The 18,293-nt window shown below is 47.8% G+C and overlaps 9 protein-coding genes and 3 non-coding genes across 12 annotated transcripts; 7 read left to right on the top strand and 5 right to left on the bottom strand.

Annotated features, from left to right (window-relative positions):
• Positions 1–9: 9 nt before the first annotated feature.
• DL89DRAFT_279342 (uncharacterized protein) lies at positions 10–1,227 on the bottom strand (the record flags this gene model as incomplete). Its single annotated transcript, XM_040889570.1, has 2 exons — positions 10–1,128; positions 1,153–1,227. 2 exons carry the CDS (start codon positions 1,225–1,227, stop codon positions 10–12), a joined length of 1,194 nt encoding a protein of 397 aa, XP_040739859.1.
• A 205-nt stretch (positions 1,228–1,432) lies between these two features.
• Positions 1,433–3,802, bottom strand: DL89DRAFT_270714 (ATOPT7 protein). Its single transcript, XM_040888799.1, has one exon. It carries the CDS (start codon positions 3,767–3,769, stop codon positions 1,454–1,456), a length of 2,316 nt encoding a protein of 771 aa, XP_040739858.1. The 5' UTR covers positions 3,770–3,802; the 3' UTR covers positions 1,433–1,453.
• Positions 3,803–5,355: 1,553 nt separating this feature from the next.
• On the top strand, positions 5,356–5,790 carry DL89DRAFT_295984 (uncharacterized protein; the record flags this gene model as incomplete). Its single annotated transcript, XM_040890701.1, has 1 exon — positions 5,356–5,790. One exon carries the CDS (start codon positions 5,356–5,358, stop codon positions 5,788–5,790), a length of 435 nt encoding a protein of 144 aa, XP_040739857.1.
• A 48-nt stretch (positions 5,791–5,838) lies between these two features.
• DL89DRAFT_270711 (uncharacterized protein) lies at positions 5,839–6,560 on the bottom strand. Its single transcript, XM_040888798.1, has one exon. It carries the CDS (start codon positions 6,483–6,485, stop codon positions 5,859–5,861), a length of 627 nt encoding a protein of 208 aa, XP_040739856.1. The 5' UTR covers positions 6,486–6,560; the 3' UTR covers positions 5,839–5,858.
• A 499-nt stretch (positions 6,561–7,059) lies between these two features.
• DL89DRAFT_238887 (DUF55-domain-containing protein) lies at positions 7,060–7,996 on the top strand. The gene is made up of 5 exons (XM_040884996.1): positions 7,060–7,206; positions 7,281–7,403; positions 7,477–7,530; positions 7,595–7,744; positions 7,809–7,996. The coding sequence occupies exons 1-5, from the start codon at positions 7,096–7,098 to the stop codon at positions 7,971–7,973; spliced, it is 603 nt and encodes a 200-aa protein (XP_040739855.1). The 5' UTR covers positions 7,060–7,095; the 3' UTR covers positions 7,974–7,996.
• A 487-nt stretch (positions 7,997–8,483) lies between these two features.
• Positions 8,484–8,866, bottom strand: DL89DRAFT_97058 (uncharacterized protein). Its single transcript, XM_040892303.1, has one exon. It carries the CDS (start codon positions 8,832–8,834, stop codon positions 8,604–8,606), a length of 231 nt encoding a protein of 76 aa, XP_040739854.1. The 5' UTR covers positions 8,835–8,866; the 3' UTR covers positions 8,484–8,603.
• A 267-nt stretch (positions 8,867–9,133) lies between these two features.
• DL89DRAFT_t150 lies at positions 9,134–9,205 on the top strand. Its single transcript has one exon. It is a non-coding gene; the product is annotated as a tRNA-Pro (tRNA).
• A 130-nt stretch (positions 9,206–9,335) lies between these two features.
• Positions 9,336–9,408, bottom strand: DL89DRAFT_t148. Its single transcript has one exon. It is a non-coding gene; the product is annotated as a tRNA-Thr (tRNA).
• A 922-nt stretch (positions 9,409–10,330) lies between these two features.
• DL89DRAFT_270707 (uncharacterized protein) lies at positions 10,331–11,630 on the top strand. The gene is made up of 2 exons (XM_040888797.1): positions 10,331–10,404; positions 10,497–11,630. Exons 1-2 carry the CDS (start codon positions 10,342–10,344, stop codon positions 11,505–11,507), a joined length of 1,074 nt encoding a protein of 357 aa, XP_040739853.1. The 5' UTR covers positions 10,331–10,341; the 3' UTR covers positions 11,508–11,630.
• A 113-nt stretch (positions 11,631–11,743) lies between these two features.
• Positions 11,744–13,055, top strand: DL89DRAFT_270706 (uncharacterized protein). Its single transcript, XM_040888796.1, has one exon. It carries the CDS (start codon positions 11,813–11,815, stop codon positions 13,022–13,024), a length of 1,212 nt encoding a protein of 403 aa, XP_040739852.1. The 5' UTR covers positions 11,744–11,812; the 3' UTR covers positions 13,025–13,055.
• A 1,150-nt stretch (positions 13,056–14,205) lies between these two features.
• On the top strand, positions 14,206–15,391 carry DL89DRAFT_97047 (uncharacterized protein; the record flags this gene model as incomplete). Its single annotated transcript, XM_040892302.1, has 2 exons — positions 14,206–14,302; positions 14,397–15,391. Coding segments are annotated over 2 exons (1,074 nt in total), but the record flags the coding sequence as incomplete, so codon positions are not given.
• Positions 15,392–16,159: 768 nt separating this feature from the next.
• DL89DRAFT_t151 lies at positions 16,160–16,230 on the top strand. The gene has a single exon. It is a non-coding gene; the product is annotated as a tRNA-His (tRNA).
• Positions 16,231–18,293: the final 2,063 nt, after the last annotated feature.

The raw sequence follows: 18,293 nt of genomic DNA, 5'->3' as shown, positions 1-18,293 counted from the left end.
AGGAAGTTCTTAGGCCGACTCGTGGAGCCCCTGCGCCATGTACAGCTTGGTCAGGGCCGGGCCGCGGCTCTGGGTGATGCCCTTGGTCAGCAGGTTGAGGTTGGCAGTGTTGAGCAGTGCGTCGAGGCGCGAGGGCTCGGGCAGGGTGCGGAACATCTTGTCCAGCTCCTTGTCGGTCTCCTCAGGCTCAGGCTTCTCGCCGCGGGCGATGCGGGCGGCGTTGGCGTTCTTCCGGCGCTGCACATACTGCTGGCGGCGGTACTTCTCCTTGGCGGCGCCGCGCTGCCAGTACATCCACTGGTTGGCATCGTGGATGTGCTCGTCGATGAGCTCGCCGATGGTCTCCAGGTGGCGCGTAACCCCCGACGGCGTCAGATCCAGCGCGTTGGTGCAGAACGGCCGCGCCAGGTGCGCCGGTCGCGACGGCAGCAGGCTTGACAGCGAGCTCAGCGAGTCGCTCTCCGCATCGTCCGCAATTGCCGACCGGTCCGCCAGCTTGCGCGCGCGCAGACGCGCGTTGAACGACGACGGCCGCTGCAGGCTGTCAAGCAGCTCCTGCTGCACGCTGCCTCCCGGCCACTGCAGCTCCGCAAGCAGCGCGCTGGCCAAGTTTGACGACTCAATCTCAATCGGCAGCTCCTCCAGAATGTTGCCGTACGTCAGACCCTTGGTCGCCAGCTCCTCCGTCGTGAACTTGCCCGACGCCGCCAGGTCCAGGTACTTCTGCGACAGCCGGAACGCCCGCAGCGACAGGTTGCCCGCCTGCTCCGACTTGGCCGTGTCGTGGATCAGCACAATGGACGAGCTGCTCGGCGACGCCTGGTAGCTCGCCTGCACGTCCAGCAGCGGCTGCTGCATGAAATCCCCCAGCCGCGTCGACTGATACCATCCCACAGAGCTGCTGTCCACATTCACCTCGCGCAGGCACTGGATCATCTCAATCTGGTAGTTCGTCATGTCCTCCTCTGACCCCGGCTGTGTCGGCACCGGGAACGCGTTGGTCACCTCCAGCACCCCGTCAATCTCCAGACCAAGCAGCTGCCCGTTGACCGACGTCGGGAACGCCTCGCGCGAGTGCTTCACAATCTTGAGCACCGCCAGCGGGTCCACCTTGACCGATGTCACCTCCTTTGTCGCCTCAATGTCCAACACCGACGCCAAATGTGCCGGAATCGCACTAATGTCGAAAGCCCCCAGGTCGTTGTTTTCATTGAGCAGAGCCGTCATGGGCTTGGCTTGGTTCTTCGAATCCGCGGCAGCCATCTTGTAAAAAGAAAAAGAAATTGGAAGCTGAGGGAAAAATTAGAGAAAGGGGAAAAGTGTGAATCTGCCTGCGAAAAAGTAGAAAATTTTCACCCTCCCCAATGCTGCAGCCGCCCCCTGCCAGAAGCGCCAACACCAGCCAACGAGAAAAAAACGAGCAAAGGCAAATGGCGATTACTGGATTTATTTATCACGTACGAGGCTGGAAATCCTGGTAGTTCTTGTACCCACCGCCGTTAGCGGCCAAGGGGCACAGGCGCGTCTTTGTGCCCCAGTAGTCGGGCATATGGACATTGGGCAATATCAAGACAAAGTATATCAGAATTGTCGACAGCGCAACGCCCGAGTCCAAGGCCGCTGACAAGGAAAACGCGTACCGTTGCCAGAAGCCATAGCGGTACCTGTGGATCAAGTACTGGAACACAAAGCAGACAAAGAACCAGCTGGTCATGGATGCCGATGGTGCCGGCGGCATGTTTCCCAGCACCGTGAAAAACACGGGCAGATGGACGTATCTCCACAGGCTGTTTGGATAGCGCTGCTGCAGATACCACACCGGTACAGGCAGCATTGCACCAACCAGGAACATGTAGAAGAGAGGCGAGTACGGAGAGCCGTTCTGGAACAGCCGCTGCGGACCAACCAGCCCCCAGATGACCGATGCAGAGTAGAATGTGCGGGCACTGGCACAGCTCCATACCTCGTTGGTCGTGCAAATGCCCTCGATCGCACGCAGGATCCATATTGCGACGCCGCACTGCACAAAGCCACAGGTTGTTGTACCCAGTACCTGCGCGATGAATACGTGTCGAGGTGGAATCTTCATATAGTGGCCCAGCTTCTGGTCGCTGACTAGCATCAGTGTCTGAGTCATCGTGATATAGCCGTATAGCTTGAACGTTATGTTGGCGACAGGGTCACCAGCCCGCAGGTACCCGATCAAAAATTCGGTGATCACGTTGAGCCCTGGCTGCTGGTTGCTCAGAGCCTGGACGATACCCACTGGCACCAGAAAGATGAAGGAGATTGTGATGGCAAGCAGCATGTAGTACCATGGAAGCAGGCCGTATACCTCGCACGCCGTGATACCCAATGCAAGCATTGAGACCAGCGTGATTGCATACCACCACCGGGGAACCTCTAGATACTTTCGCATCAGCCGCGCATGCACATCGTCGTCGCCCACATTCAAGTGGCGAAGGCGGTTGTAGATATCCCGCCCATGGTTGAGCGCTGTGTAGACAACCAGGGTAACGATGCCGGCAAACGACAGACCGTAAACGTATGCGAATTGGAACGGCATGCGAATTGGGCCGTACTCTGCATACTTCTGGGGGTCCAAATGGCCTTTGGTATCCATGACCTGAGACGTGTCGTAGTAGGAACCATTGGCCAAGAAAATACTGTTTGAATAGATTGGCAAATTGCCGGATCCCCAGACATCGCTGTAGTATGCTGCGGGCGTAATAACCCACATGGTCAGGACAAAGGCTGCAAACATATTGCATGCCATGTACCACGGAATGGCGATTGGCGAAGAAAAGTAGGCCGACGATATCACCGACCAGTCAAAGGTGAAGTTGAGCACGCCCAGCCCGTGGAACGCGTCGCCGACCTGCTGGGCGATCACATTGTTGGGCGCAGCCAGACACAGAGCCGGCACAAACGTCAGCACTGGCATGACAAACCCAGGCAGGATGTTGTACACAAACATACACCCGAACGCGATCCAGAAGAACCTTAGGCGCGAAACGTGGTGCAGGTACGATGTCTTCTCGTGGAATGTCCGGAATAGCGTCACGCTGACCAATGATGACGGCCAAATCATAGCCGCCGGGTACACCAGCAGCTCGCGCATCAAACCAGCATAGCTGTAGCCCAGCATCAGCGACGAGAGGGTAATCAGTATGGCTGGTAAAAACCCCATCGGCCGATTGTAGTAAATGGTCTCGACCACAAGGATATCGATGGAATACGCGCTGGTAGCCGCCGATGCAGCAAAAATTGATATAATTGCGTGCTCCTTGATGCTGAACGGGCCAGGGTTGAACGTCCATGTATACCCAAAGGTATTAAACTTCCGTGTCGGCAGTATCCGCGACATCAGGTATCCCATCGGAAACGATACAATCTGCACAAAGAACCCGCCGATAGTGATAGGCGTGGCCTTGAACCACAGTAGCTGGTTGGCGAACCCTAGGGCAACTGAAAAGAACAAGCCAAGCACCACAGATCTGAACGTCAGTGAGGGAACATGGGTGTCTCGTGGAGCAACTGCAGACCGCACCATACTGTAGGGCGAGTCCTCGGTTGGAGCTGCTGATACAACGCGCCCATCGCTGAGTGAGTTGCGACGCCATGGGCTGAGCGTGACCTTCTCATCGTCGAGCGGCATGGCGAATCCACTGACTTCTGAGCGCTCGACAGTATGCTCCAGGTAGTTTGCAAACATGTCGCTGCTCTCATCATGGTGATAGGTCACCAGGGGACTATCTCTGCCGCTCATGGTATAGCAGATAAAATCTATATTACAATATGAAACAGGCCGGTACAGGAAATGAAAGGTCTCTTTTGGAAATAGCACATGCAAAAAGCGGAAGGAAGAGGAAGGGTGGAGCTAACATGCATTTTTATTCCGCAGGGGTCAGCCCTTACAAGTTTCTTATACTCGAAATAGCATGTGGGCTTTGGCAGAGCAGAAAAAAGCACCCTCACAAAAAAGGATGCATAGAAAAAACTGCCTCCGAGCAGCCTTCCCCCTTCCCCCATGAGAATTCAAATCCGACGTGCATTTTACCACATCAAGGGCTGCCAAACCGCTCGAGCAAATGACCATCCATTCAGCCTGTCAGCGTTCTCTGGGCAAGTTTTAAACCGGACAGAGTGTTTTAGCGATGCCCTTTTTCCCGCCCTATCGTCTGTTTTTTGCGCTGGACATGCAATTTGTTTGCTGTACGCAGGTTCCATATCCGATTGCAGGCTGCACATCATAACGAGCAATCCTGGCCATCCTCAGCGCCGCCAACTACCGATCTGAAAACAGAAAGAAATAGCTTGTTGGGTAGAGAACAAGCGAATGGTTTGGTGATGCGGGAATACTATTCTTGGTTTGCGCATCGCCCACTGGACCTACCTGCTCAAAGCGCCCTATGGCCCGTAAGCACATCTTGCTATCGCGGATACGCTCTGCTACGCCTGCAGTGTGCCTCTAGCGCCACCCGGCAATCTTTATGGACTTTCTTGCCCGCAGATCGAGCACCAAACAGAGCAACATCACCTCAAGTACCTCCAGTCGCCCAACATACCTACGACTTAGCACAGCTTTCATTTCCAAATATCTTATCCAAACCGTGTGCTTCTGTCGCGAACCACTGTACGACGCTCGGCCAATTATTGACTGCGTGGCATGCCGCATATTCCCGGGGCCATTTCGATATCGCGCAGATCAGGGTGGTTTGGACGGTGGGAATAAAACGGCCTGGATGTCTTTCCAAACCAACCCAGCTTCATTGTAGGGATTGCCACCGCCAGCCATGCATATATGCATGCATACTTTTCCCACAGAGAACGCATGGCCAATATCCGTCCCGGTTTGTCTCCCAAATCGCAGTCCTATCACAAGCGAGTGATTGCCAACGCACTTTTCAAGCCGAGAACACTTGATTTTTCATGTGCGCCCAAAAACGCAAGCCAGCTTTCGCTGCTTTGAAAGGACATAAAGGGGCATGCCTGGTACCCAACCACATCTCGGTTTGTGGGTCTGCTTGTTGCATCAAAACGTGGTAAAAAATTATTGCATTTGTGTTTTTCCTGACACCAGGCGCTACTGCACAAAACCGTCCAGACCCGATGCAAAGATATGGCGATTGGCTCTTTCTACCACCAATACAGAGTGCTCACGTTTTGGTACTGCTCGGGCGATACCATATTGCCCCTATTTGGACATGGGACTGCGTCGATTTACTTTTCCGCACCCGTGCCCAAAATACATAGAGTTGAATCCCAGCCATGCCCCCTCTTTCCCCAAGCGAATCCCCCAGGCTCTGGGATCCCTCCCCCTTTCGTATTTTCATACTGCCTGTACTCATTGAAATGAATAACAACGCCGTTGACGACGTCTGGGATCTGGACCAGGATGACTTTGAAAGCGAGCGTGTGGTAGCAGCCCAGTCTCTGGGAAAGTTGCAATTGGCATTCGGTAACGCCGGTTACAAATATGGAATCGATGCCAGCAAAACTGACCACATGCAAGAAGGATTCGATAAGGGCTTTGAACTCTCTATCGAGAAAGGCAGGATCATCGGCAGTCTTTTAGGAAAACTGCTCGCACGCCGCGACATTTGCAAGCGGCTGGACCTGCCTGTGGAAAACATCGACTCGGTCGTTATGCGCCTCCGCGCCATTAAGCATACGACTGCATTCAGTGCCAAAGCCCTGAGGGGTGAGGATGACAAGACTACCACCGACACCTTTGACGAACTAGTTAAGGATGCCCATGCGGTATTGGATACAATGTGCGTAGTGTAGATTTGCAATAGAAAGCGACATTTTATTTTCATTTTCGATCGATGGATGGTAAAAATGAAAGCTGGTATTTAGCTGGTGCATGGAGGCGATGGAACCGGCGCAGGGTTAGAAGGGGTGGCAGTTGGACCAGCTGGGTTAGTGGGAGCTGGGCTAACAGGGGCTGGGTTAACAGGGGCTGGGTTGGCAGGAGACGGGTTAGCAGGTGCTGGATTGGTGGGTGCTGGATATACGGGTGCAGGTTTGGTAGGGGCTGGGTTAACAGGGGCTGGGCTGACAGGGGCTGGGCTAACAGGAGCTGGGCTAACAGGAGCTGGGCTGACAGGAGCTGGGCTGACAGGAGCTGGGCTGACAGGAGCCGGGTTAACAGGCTGAGGAATCGCCGGATTGGAAGGCACTGGTGTTGGGTTGGAGGGCGCCGTACCACCATTGTAGTCTGGAGCGCTAGATGTAGGTGCGGGGTTGACTGGCCCAGGAAGAACAGGTGCCGCGGTGCTGCTGACAACGCGCTGAGCACCACAGCCACTTCCACTGGCTCCAGGACCGTTCAATGCGACATCCGGGCAGGCAGCCGCATCGAGGTTCACATTTCCGAGAAGGGCAGGGAGTAGCGCACGCTTGTCGACCTGCGCAGGCGCTGCCACACAAAGAGGGATCGCAATCAACGAGAGAGAGAGAATCTTGCTAAAACCGAGCATGATCACAAATGGAAGGCGAAATGGATGAAGGGATTTAGAAAGCAAGGGAGTGAGGTACGAAAGGGCAAAGAAGAGTAAGCAATCAATAATGAATATGACAACAAGCCCGTCCAGAATGTGCTACGTATTTTATACACGACCTTTCAAGAATGCCCTATGCGTATTGACTAAGGCGTCTACACGCATAGCTTCTAGCTCTGATGCCCATTCTTTGAAAAACGTTCCTACTACGTTTATGCGTCGGCCAATTTTTCAATATGCCATATAACACACCCCCAACTTGTTAGGAATATATCCCAACGTTGCATGCACGGCCAAAAGGTCGATATTGGTCCGTGAAAAGCAGACCCCCCACATGATACCCTGGCGGCATAACTGTCTTGGCATTGAGGTACCAGCAATTCCTTATTTGCGTCCGCATTTGCCCATGCTAGTATCAGAATCAGCCGAGAATAACATGCTTCAAAGAATTGCACTCACTTTCGGTCCCATAGAGACAAAACTATTTTAAAAAAATTACTGCTCCGGTCCGCATCTCCCCGCTCATACCAGCAAAGCTTCTGATGGCTACATTTGCCTTTTTGTTTTGTTGGTCAACTTCCAATTGAGAATGCCACCTGTGCGGAGATCTGCGAGAGTCAACGAGTTCGCAAAGAAGGCTACTCGCTCGTGCAAAAGTGGAGAGTCGCACACCACTACTGCTCTATCCAACGATGCGAAGGTAGGTTACAGCTACTGCAATTTTAAGCATTGTGCATGGTTGCATGTGATAACTTCACCCTATGCCGCTACTAGATCTACGGATACTGGCTGATGAAAGCTGAGCCCGAGTCGCGCATCGTCAAAGGAAAGGACGTGAAATTTAGCATTGACGATCTCTATGAGATGAAGGATTCGACGTCGTGCTGGGATGGAGTGGTATGTAGCTGGCCGGTTCTTGTCCATTTTACTGGAGCGTTTGACATTACTAGCCCACTGAGAACATCGTTAGAGAAACTACGAGGCGCGAAACATCATGCGCGACAAAATGAAGATCGGAGACAAGGTAGGCTATAGACGCGCGGCACAGACTTGTGCATATGCCAACCATACTAACCATCTACAAGTAGGTGCTCTTTTATCATTCAAACTGCAAGACACCTGGTATTGCGGGAACCGCTACTGTGGTTAGAGAGGCATACCCGGACTACACAGCATTCGACCCAGAGCACCCCTATTACGACCCGAAATCCAAGGCTGATGTACCCAAGTGGTTTATGGTAGGTATACTTTAGAGACATTGTAGATTCTCATCAGCATTAATCGCTAATGAGCTATATATAGGTTGATGTCAAGTTTGAGTCGAAATTTAGTAACATTATTCCGCTTTCGGCCCTGAAAGGGTACCAGGAGTTAAAGGATATGGTTCTAATCAAGCGCGGAAGGTTGTCGGTTCAACCAGTAAAGGCTGGCGAATACGACTTTATCCTGAAACTTGGAAATAAATAGTGAGCTAGAGCTCCTACATAGTGGAGAAAGAAGTAGGAAAATATGAAAATTTAGGCAAAGGCACCAGCAGGACCGGTTTTGATACCTGTTGTGTCTCGGGTACGATACACTTAGATATACAACCTCCTGCAACTGTCTAAAACACGTTTACTCTCCAAGCACCTTTCCACGACGTATATTGAACGTATGAAATATGCTGTATGAAAGAAGGAAGGAGGAATCGCCAGGTGAAAGGGCAAGCGCCCGTCTAAGTAGTGGCGCCAGCCGCCCGGAATAGTATGGCCGGCCATTGTGGCCTAAAGGTCTTGATCCATGGGTTCCTAAAATCATAAGGATTTGGAACCACAATACCAACTACCTACTGAGAAACAAACAGACATCATCATTTTATTCAGCCATCAGTCACTAGTTGTGCACCAACCTGGATTCAGAATCCGGGCTGGTCACGCGACAGGGATGCGGCGCATTTGGCTGAGATATGATGGCACACAGCACATCCAGCGGTATATGGGCAGCTATACGTGCTTTTGCTCTTCCTAATAATGGCGAGGAAGACACTTTAAGAGGCAGAGGTGGAATGAAAAGAAGAGTGCGAAGGCGGAGTCGCTAGGCGTACCGCCGCTTTCCAGCTTATTGGACAACCATGGCACCCACTCTGTGGCAGTCTAGGTGCAATGCATGTGCCTTGTTGGAGTACACCTTTCTTCGGTTGCTGGACACACTCACTGAGCATGGACCCAGCCCCTGCCACATTCTCGGGAAAACGTGCACCATTCGCTTAGGGCAATCAAGTAGGTTATGATGTTCTCCTGCAATACTCGCATATGAAGCTAGCACTAGTGTGCACCACGTAGGCACCATGCCTTGCCACACAGAGTGGCAATACTAGGTAGACTATTCATGGGGTAGATGATAACAAAAATAGGAATCAATGCAGACTGCTTCTCATGGCAAAATGAGATTACCTATTGACACATTCACTAATGCAAGCAGCACACGAATTACAAACACCCATCACATGAACCAAGCATCGTTGGAATCAAATGCGAAGCTTTATAGGTGAGACATCAATGCCAAGCAAGTGCTGGCAGTAATACAATGGGTAACCGTATATTCCTATATGAAAATATTTTCTCGAAATTCAGTGAAAAAGGAATATTGGTTCTGTGGTCTAGCGGTATGATTCTCGCTTAGGGTGCGAGAGGTCCCGGGTTCAATCCCCGGCAGAGCCCCATTCTTTTGCACAAGCTCATTTCGTTGTAGGGCTTTTTTTTGCGGAAATAGACACTGGCCATGCAAAAAACAGGCACAGCTGCGCTTGACTCCCGCCACATCGAGACTAGGGATGGCAAAAAGAGATGCTGCCTTCTGCCAGAATCGAACTGGCGACCTTCTGCTTACTAGGCAGACGCTCTGCCAACTGAGCCAAGAAGGCATCCCATTTGTTGAATCCTCAGAAAATCGATATGTATAAAATACTATGGATACAGTGCTCCATCGTTTGGTTATTTTTTTGCTCCTTTCCACCCCTCACCACTTCCATTCAGGTATAGCTTTCACTTTGACAGATTGCTCGACTCTTGCTTCATATCACCAAGGCATTATCAATGCCCCCAATCCATGCAGCCTGCCTCGGTTAGTCGGCATCCCTAATACTGCATTCTGTGCTGATGCTCCTCAGCGGAACCATTCAGGTAGTGATCGTCCATTATTCATTCGGCTATCCCCATTAATGATCTGTCCCCACGTTTCTCACAGTTGCTCCATACTTAATTGCTAAAGTTCTGCTATCATCCCTGCGTTAGCTATCAGTACACACCTTGCACTGATCTTGGAGACATGCAGAAAAATGCACACCTACGGCTTTTTTTTTTTTCGCCAGAGGACACTTTATTAGGCGTTTGTCCGCCCGAATAGAACACCTCAGGATAGTTTACTTCGGTATTTTGGAAAATGAGCCAAGTGTGGCCTATGCCTCCCCCAACAGAACAGCTCGGCGCTTCCGGTTCAGGCCAAAACACCGTGTACAAAACCGGCTTTCCACTCCTCTGTTATGCATCTTCACGTTGAAACTAATTAACCGCTTGCATATTGCATGGACTATGGTTCCCTTTCTCGTAAGAGTGTTAATCATTGGCCAGCATGCTTTCATTTTTGGACATTGGCAAAGCTATTGCCACCCCCTTCGTATGAGCCGCCCAAGCCCACAGCAGTCATGCATCATATACTTGACTGGCTTCCCATCCACTTTCTATCTTTTTCACTCCCTTCCTTTATCTTGTTTTGCTGTTACTTACTCAAACGACATTTTTGTAAACTATCTCCTCATCATTAGCTATTGTAAACACCATACCTGTATTAATTTTCTATGTCCACCGCCCTAGCACTATCCAAGCGGGCCCCGAAACTATCGGAAGCGGATCGAATAAAGGTAGCAAGCTCTACTGATAAGACTAAGCGCATATCCCGATTTCTGATTCAAGGAGCACTCGTTTTTCACTTATCCGCTACTGTTTATTATAGGGTATTGCTGACCTCGGGAAAACGCTTGAGCCGGTTGGAGTGACGGACACTGTAACCATTGCAGTTTCTGCCTCGCTCTACGGCGTGACTGGGCTGCTGGTACTCTACGCCCTCATTCACCGAAACTACAGACCAATCCGCGCAAAAAACATGCCTCTGACCACTGTCATGTATATTGCGTGCATTGTGTGGTTTCTAGGCGATATTGCAACCAACGGTCTCGTCTACAACGTCGGTGTATGGAGCAAGTGCAAACTGTGGGTCATCTGGTTCCGTGACCTAGGCGGCTATCTGTACTCGTCCATTGTACTGCTGCGTGCTCACGCGCTCAACCGCATCTTCATCCAGCGCAAGAGCTTTACTGGCTGGGCATACTATATGCCAATCGTCATCCTTGCCGCTGCGCTACTGATCTTTTGTCTAACGGTCCAGCTAATTAGTGATGATCTCACTGTCTCGTACCTCTCAAAACTGGAGATTTGCCACTATGTGGAAGGATTCAAGTGGGGGAGCTTGGCGCTGCTCTGGTTGGTGTGGTTTGCGTCGCTCTTTTACTACATCAAAATTCGCCATATCCAGACTGCGTTTAACGAATTTAGAGAAGCATTGGTCGTCTTCTTTATTGCCTTTACTACCTTGCTGGAGACCTCGTTGGTTCACGGAATATTCCCAACCTACCCACTAAACAGAACCCTTCGTACTATTACAACCTACGTTGATGTTGTATGCGGTAACATTAGTGTTTGGGTCTTTTTGGTTTATCCAGTTTTCAAGTGTATTTTCTACCGCGAGAAATACGAGCATGAATGGCTTGCCAAGCTTGCCCGCGATGGTCTCCAGCGCGAATACCAGATCGAAATGAATCGCAGCGCCAACACGTCGGATTTCGCAAAGATGGGGAGTGGCCACCAGCTCACAAGTCTTAGCAGTAACGACCGAACCTATGCCACCGACTATCACATCACGCTTGACTCGAATTCAGAGATTGCTAATTTTTCTAGCTATCGATAACTCTCATGGCTACGCCCTGTCATGGAAGGTTCCCAGATGCCAAGCTTGTTACTAAAATTATTTCCTTGTGCCAAGACTACCTGCAAAGTGTTTTGGGCTTTAATAATGAGTGCTCATAAAAAAAGCAGCAAACTTCTTTGTGGATTTAGACAATCCAGTCTATTTATAGCGCTTTTCATCTGTTAAAATCCTCAGGTCCCCGTCTCACGATTGACATAAAGCTGCCGATGTTTGGCCGAAAAGTGAGTTTGCATTAGCATCTCCCCAACTCACATCATTTGCATTTTTCCCTTTTGCATATCTCCATGCGTCCGCCACATACCAATTCACTAGCTTCCCGAGCAGTTTCAGACACTGATAAAGTTGAAATCACAACGCTACTAGGCTATCAGCTTGAGCTTGTTGGTCCTTCGGACTATGTTGTTATCGCAGTCGGTGCCGTTCTAAACATTCTAACTGTTTTGCTGATCATTTTTGCCTGGCTGAACCAGACATACCGGCCCATTCGCGCAAAAAACCTTCGCTTGACGACACTCATGTGCTGTGCATGTGTGCTGTGGTACTTTGGTGATCTAGCTACCAACGGGCATGTTCGTCTAACTGGAAAGTGGCGGTTGTGTAAGCTCTGGTCTATCTGGTGCCGCGACGCCTCAGTCTTCACATACTCGGCGCTCATGTTCATCCGAATCTATGCTCTAGATCGGGTGTTCAACAAACACAAATCGTATACTGGCTGGGCGTACTATGGTCCTATATGGGCTCTGTTTATAATAATCATCGCCTTTAGCGTCACTGTCCAGTGGCTGGACGACAGCGTGACTGTGGCTTTCATAGAGACTATCGAGATCTGCAAGTTTGGTGTCGCGTTCCGTTATGCGAACATGGGCCTACTTGCAATAATATGGATTGCAATTGCTGTAGCTATGTTCAAGATACGCAACATCGAATCTAGCTTCCGCGAGGTCCGTGAATGTGTTATCATCTGTGTACTAGCACTATACCTCCTCGTAGCCACTGCTGTCGTACAAGTGTGTGCCTCAGATTATGCATTGAAACGTGGACTCCGCGCGTACGTTACCTTCTCGGATCTATTAGTGTCGCACGCCTGCCTTTGGATCATTCTTGGCCAGCCAGTGTATATGCGTGTCTTTCGTAAAGATTACGAGCACAGGTGGTTGCAGAGGCTCACTCGTGATGGCTTTGAAAATGAGTATGATGTTGGCCCAATGTCTTTTGTTACCACAAAATTGGATTCTGATAGTGATGATGGCATGAGTAGCATCCATGGTTCTAGCTATGACGGCGGCTCAACCATCTACAGCTCATCAGTATCTAAGTATCCTTTGCCTGATTTGAATATCGGTGCACCCTCAGATGCATTCCAGCATATCAATCTCGATGAGAAGCCCTTACCATCCATCCCCCCTCCAACACCGGCAGCTATAAGTAATTTTACTCGTAGCAGCGAAATTTCTACAAAACTCACATTCACTAGATCGCTACAGCATTTTTCGTAATATTAATTCAATAGACGTATTATGTTCAAAGGATAATGGATTAATCAACACAACACGCTATAATGCATAATGAATGCTCTAGGCCAACTACAGGACATTATCGATGACATAATGGTTATATCGCTCAGGAGTAAGCTAAAACTACATTTCTTTGAAGTTCCACCATTTTGATGGCCGCTCAATGTATACAAGGAACGACATCTAGAGAAATTATTCAAGCGATTGATACAAGGCTCCTACAACCTATGCTAACAGGGTTTTACTTCCAAACTTTATTGATGATCCGGCCAGTGATGTTTAAATGACAGGTAGCAACCACAGAGGATCTCAGCAGATTGAACCTATTACTGAACGGGGCAGCAGCCGCAGCACAGAATTCAAGCATGAATCCTCAGTTCATGAAGGTAGAACCATCTCTTGGCCTGCATATCAGTCTGACTCCATACGCAGTGCAAAGCAGCTCTCTACACAGCTAAAATATGGTCAATAAGCTTTTCGGCCAGGTTCCATTCATTAATAAACTCAAGCACGATTCGGACCCCATCATATCATCTTAGCTTTCTCTCAAGCTTAAACAGCGAAGGGGAGTGCGAACACCTCATGGGGACCTGGTACAACAAGGGAGGGAAATCTATGCAAGGTAGGCATCGTGGCAATCTTTTTGTTTATTTGCATTACATAATACCAAAAATAGTACTAAGAATACCTGCTTCAGAGAAGGACTATATGAGGTAGCAGCTACCCAGAACCGCCAATGACCAGTTTGACCAGATACAACCAATACGCAGCTTAGCAAACATATGCTTCTCTCAGTGCCTGTAGCCAACTTTCTGCCAGACCCAAACACCTCCAAATAAAAAGATAGTATTTGTTTTGTAAATCTGCTCATGCGCCTGTACCCAAGCTGTCCCTGAAACTAGTTGGTTTGCCTCTGATTCCTTTGACGGAATAGCAGTGGCAAATTGTGAATCCCTTAGCCCGTTGCTGTGCATTTGCATTCACATCCACTATTGCATACTTCTCAGGTTTAAGAACGTTGTCAACAATACATGACAAGTTTAGACTTGGAACGGCTCCCCTTTGATTTGGAATCTATGCTCATCTCCGCCCTCAGCACTTGCACTACTGCTATCTCTCATTGCTTTACTTTTGTTTGCTTATTCTTCATACGTTAGCCCACCATTTGTCTCTACATCCCTATAAAGCAGTCACAGAATAGACTAGATAGGCTTACTAATGCTTCAGAAAAGGAGTACTTCAGACGAAGAGAAAGTCCAGGTATGTTAGACTTCAGTACCAGTACCAACGGTTAGGATATCTCTAAGCACTAAGTCACTATATGAGCTCTTGGAGTAGATTGCTGCTGCGCTAGGATACAAGCTTGACCCTGTTGGACCAGTCGACACTGTCATTATCATTACTGTAGCATCGATGTATGGAGCCACTTTATTTGTCCTACTATATGCCTGGTGGAACCGCAACTATCCCCCAATCCGCCGGAAGAACCTGCTGGCAACAACAGCTATGTACATAACTGCGGCGCTGTGGCTTGTTGGTGACATTGTTACAAATGGGCATGTGCATTTGGTAGGACCATTCAAGTACTGCATAATCTGGTCTGCCTGGTTCCGGATGCTTTTCTGCTATGTCAATGGCTGCTTTGTGATGATTCGCCTTTATGCTCTCTATCGAGTATTTGTTCAGAGCAGACCTAGCCACAGTGTGAGCTACTGGGCGCCACTGATTGTATTGGCTGTCCCTATTCTGGCATTTTGCATCACACCCACTGCCCTTGACAAGATGAAAATTGCATACTATATCCAAAGCGTCGAGCTGTGCAATTATACAGATCCATTCCGTTACACATTTATGGCCCTGATGTGGCTCATTTGGCTCACCAACCTTATTCTGATGATCCTCATTCGCAAAATCCAGCCTAGCTTCCGAGAGCACCATGAGTCATTCATTATATCTGGCGCTGCCATTGTGAACCTTGTGATAACCACTGTTGTGAATGTCACAAATCCTACATTCGCACTGGATCTCAAATTGCGATCAATTAATACAATATTTGATTGCATCGGTAGCATTTTGGCTCCATGGATTATTATTATTTTCCCCTGTTACCAGTGTTTCTTCCACCACCACGAATACCTCCGCATGTGGCTGGATAAGCTGAGGGCTGATGGGCTGGCTAAGCAGTATGAAATTAGCACAGAGACTCAGTTTGGTAACCGTTGCACATCATATTCAAGACTAGGCTCGGACAAGGAACACATTACAAGACCTCAGCCAGAAGATAATACTGAGTTTATGTTTCACAATTCAACATTGAATATTAGGCTGTGAAATACAAATGAACATGGGACATGTATAATGACACAGACATGTGGCACTGGTAGAATCTGTTAACAGGTAGCGAATCTAAAGATCAGACGTCCATACAAATAATAGTTAAGTCTATTGTAACAGCACTATTGGCACATTATATCACCATTGCATCACCAATGTGAGAGAGTGGTGTGAGCTGAAATATGCTGTGCCAGATGATGGGGGCTGATCTCCATTACAATAGACAGATCCCACACACAGTATGGTCCTGCATATATAGAGCCTATCTAATTTGAAAATAACCAGCATTGTGCGAATTCTGTAGCACTTAGTTTCTACTCAGAAAAATAACCAACGCAACAGGAGGAGCTGCCACTATGCCTTTTGGGCCAGCGGTACCTACCATTTTGTTTTGTGTAGGGGTTATAAAGGTGATATTTAATACCGAAGAAAGGAGAGAAAAGAGAATAAATAGGTTTTGTGGATGTATCTTCAATGCGGCCATTTGTGCAACTCATCAGAGGTCTGATGTTACCTTCGTTGTGCAGGCCGTAGCAGAGCTCTTGCTGGTACCTGGTTTGCCGTCACCTGGCTTGGCGGACATGTCGACGTCAGGGACAGCCGCAGCGGGGGCGCAACACTATGATATGAATGAATTCAATCGCTAGGCAGGACACTTGGTATTTCTTAGCGATATAGAGAGAAAGTAGAGAGTTGCGCATCAGGTAGAGTCGTGTATTGATGTCCGTATGTTGATGTATGTTTTATTTTTCAAGAAATTCCAGAATTCGCTTAAAGGCTTTGGCTGTTGTAGTATAGTGGCAGTACATCACGTTGTGGCCGTGTCGACCCTGGTTCGATTCCAGGCAACAGCACATTTTTGCTTTTTGTCGCCAAAGTGATTGCTATGGAACATGTTCAAAGAGCGGCCATTTTGTTTTTTGCTGCTATACCTTCATTTCTGCTTTTTATAAAATGTTTTTGTGATAAATACTATTTCTATTGCGTTTGAGGTGCTATTTGACCAGTTCTGTTATTAGCACTGTGAGTATTGAACCTAGCCTAATAATTCTGTCTAAAGAATTATCTTGATGTATACTAACCATTAGCAGCCACTAGTATATTTTATAGATTTCGTTGCCTTTTCTGCTTCAGTATTTGGTCAAGAGGGCTATTGTGGTATATGGGGGTCATTCCTGGACTTATAAATTTTAGTAAATTATAATTTTGTTAGATAGATATTTGAATAATCGTTTTCAGAACCATTTTTTACTACTAGATATTTTTGGAATAGATATTTATAATTGTTGTGTCCAGAATGTTTTTATGAGTATAATTGATTTTAAAAATACAAATATTTTTTTTGCCATTTCACCCAAACTGCCATTGGCATCTTGGAAAAGTTTCAGTGAACATAATTTCCTTGTGGTTACTTAGCCACATCTATTGAGATATTGACTTTTGTTGCCCAATGATAATTAACCCCAAATATGCAATGTTTTTCTTTCTGGTTGAAATTATGTTTGCTGAAGCTTTTCTAAGATGCTGATGGCAGTTTGGGTGAAATTTTTATTTCACTGAAATTGCCAATAGTTTCAACATGTATAAATAATTATTGTGTAGATAACTAACTCTGAATGACCTCCTATATTAATAAAGTCTGCTATATAGAGAAAAGCATAGATAATAAGTGTATGCAATTTGCTACTAATTATATCCTTTATGCTAATATATATTAGATATTAGTCATTGCATAGAATCGTTATTGATATTATCTGATTATTCCAAATACTCTTACTCTTATAATAAATAGGGTAGTTTTCTGAAATCCCAATTGGTATCCTTAATAATATCAATAGGCTGATATTTTAAACCCTTAAATCATCTCTAATAAAAAATTCTATATATGGGGATAGCAAAGTACCTAATTACTAGTCACTTGTGGAATTAGGTTAGTGCATAAATATTTGTGATAAGATGCATAGCTATTGCCCTTATAGGTGGTGGATATTTCAGTACTACTTCTCGATGGCTGCAGGCACAAATGGAGCAGATCACGTCTAGCTCATCATCAGTTTTATTTTCTTGTAATGCCGTGACCTTGTGTCAGGCATTCCATGGATCAACTACAAATCAGTGGGCACATCAAGGTGATCACCAAATGTTGTGAGAAATCATCGAAGCTGTCCTTTTGTGATATTTTCGCATACTGAGCTCGAGGTAGATGTCGATAAAAATAGGAGCAAGGACCGGCGGCCCAGAAAGCTGTGATTTAGTCCTTATGGCCTATAAATAATTGGGATCCAAGTCAGGTCGTTGTATGTCCAACAGTGATGGATGCCTCCACAGGATCCATATAAAAGTACGACGATATGATAGTAGCTCTTGGATTCGATAGTATTTTTCAGTAGGTATATCGTGTATCTAAATTGTTCACCATCGACAGAACGGAGCAGATTTAGTGCAAGCCAAAGAATACTCAACTCATATCTGTGCACTCGGCACTCGTTAAAGCAAGCAAACACCCCCCCCCCGAATCTCTTCATACCTTACTACACTCTCTGTGTGTAGACAGACTACCTCGTCAATCTCCTATTTTATTCTCGCGAACAAGAATTATTTAAGATGGCAACGATCAATGCCACTCCCCCCATGACCGCCGGACCTGTCGAAGCAGGTCATGGCAGAACATTCTGACTTTTGTCATGTCGTAATCGGTCCACAGTTGGACCACGACAATGGTTACACATCAAGGGGTTTTATTTGTCTTCCTTTTTTTCTTTTACTTCTCTTCTCTTCTTCGTCACATGCCGCTGTTCCGCTATCAGGACGGACTGCCCCTGACTATCGCCGGTCAAGTTGTCGCCCACGAATGGATTCGCGGCGATGTACCTGGCTCGCGACGTCCACCAACAGATGGCCGCTGATGTGTATACAT

Source organism: Linderina pennispora (assembly GCF_002104995.1).
Source record: "Linderina pennispora strain ATCC 12442 chromosome Unknown DL89scaffold_22, whole genome shotgun sequence".
Classification (NCBI taxonomy): Eukaryota; Fungi; Kickxellomycota; class Kickxellomycetes; order Kickxellales; family Kickxellaceae; genus Linderina; species Linderina pennispora.
This window is presented reverse-complemented; position numbering and strand designations above follow the sequence as displayed.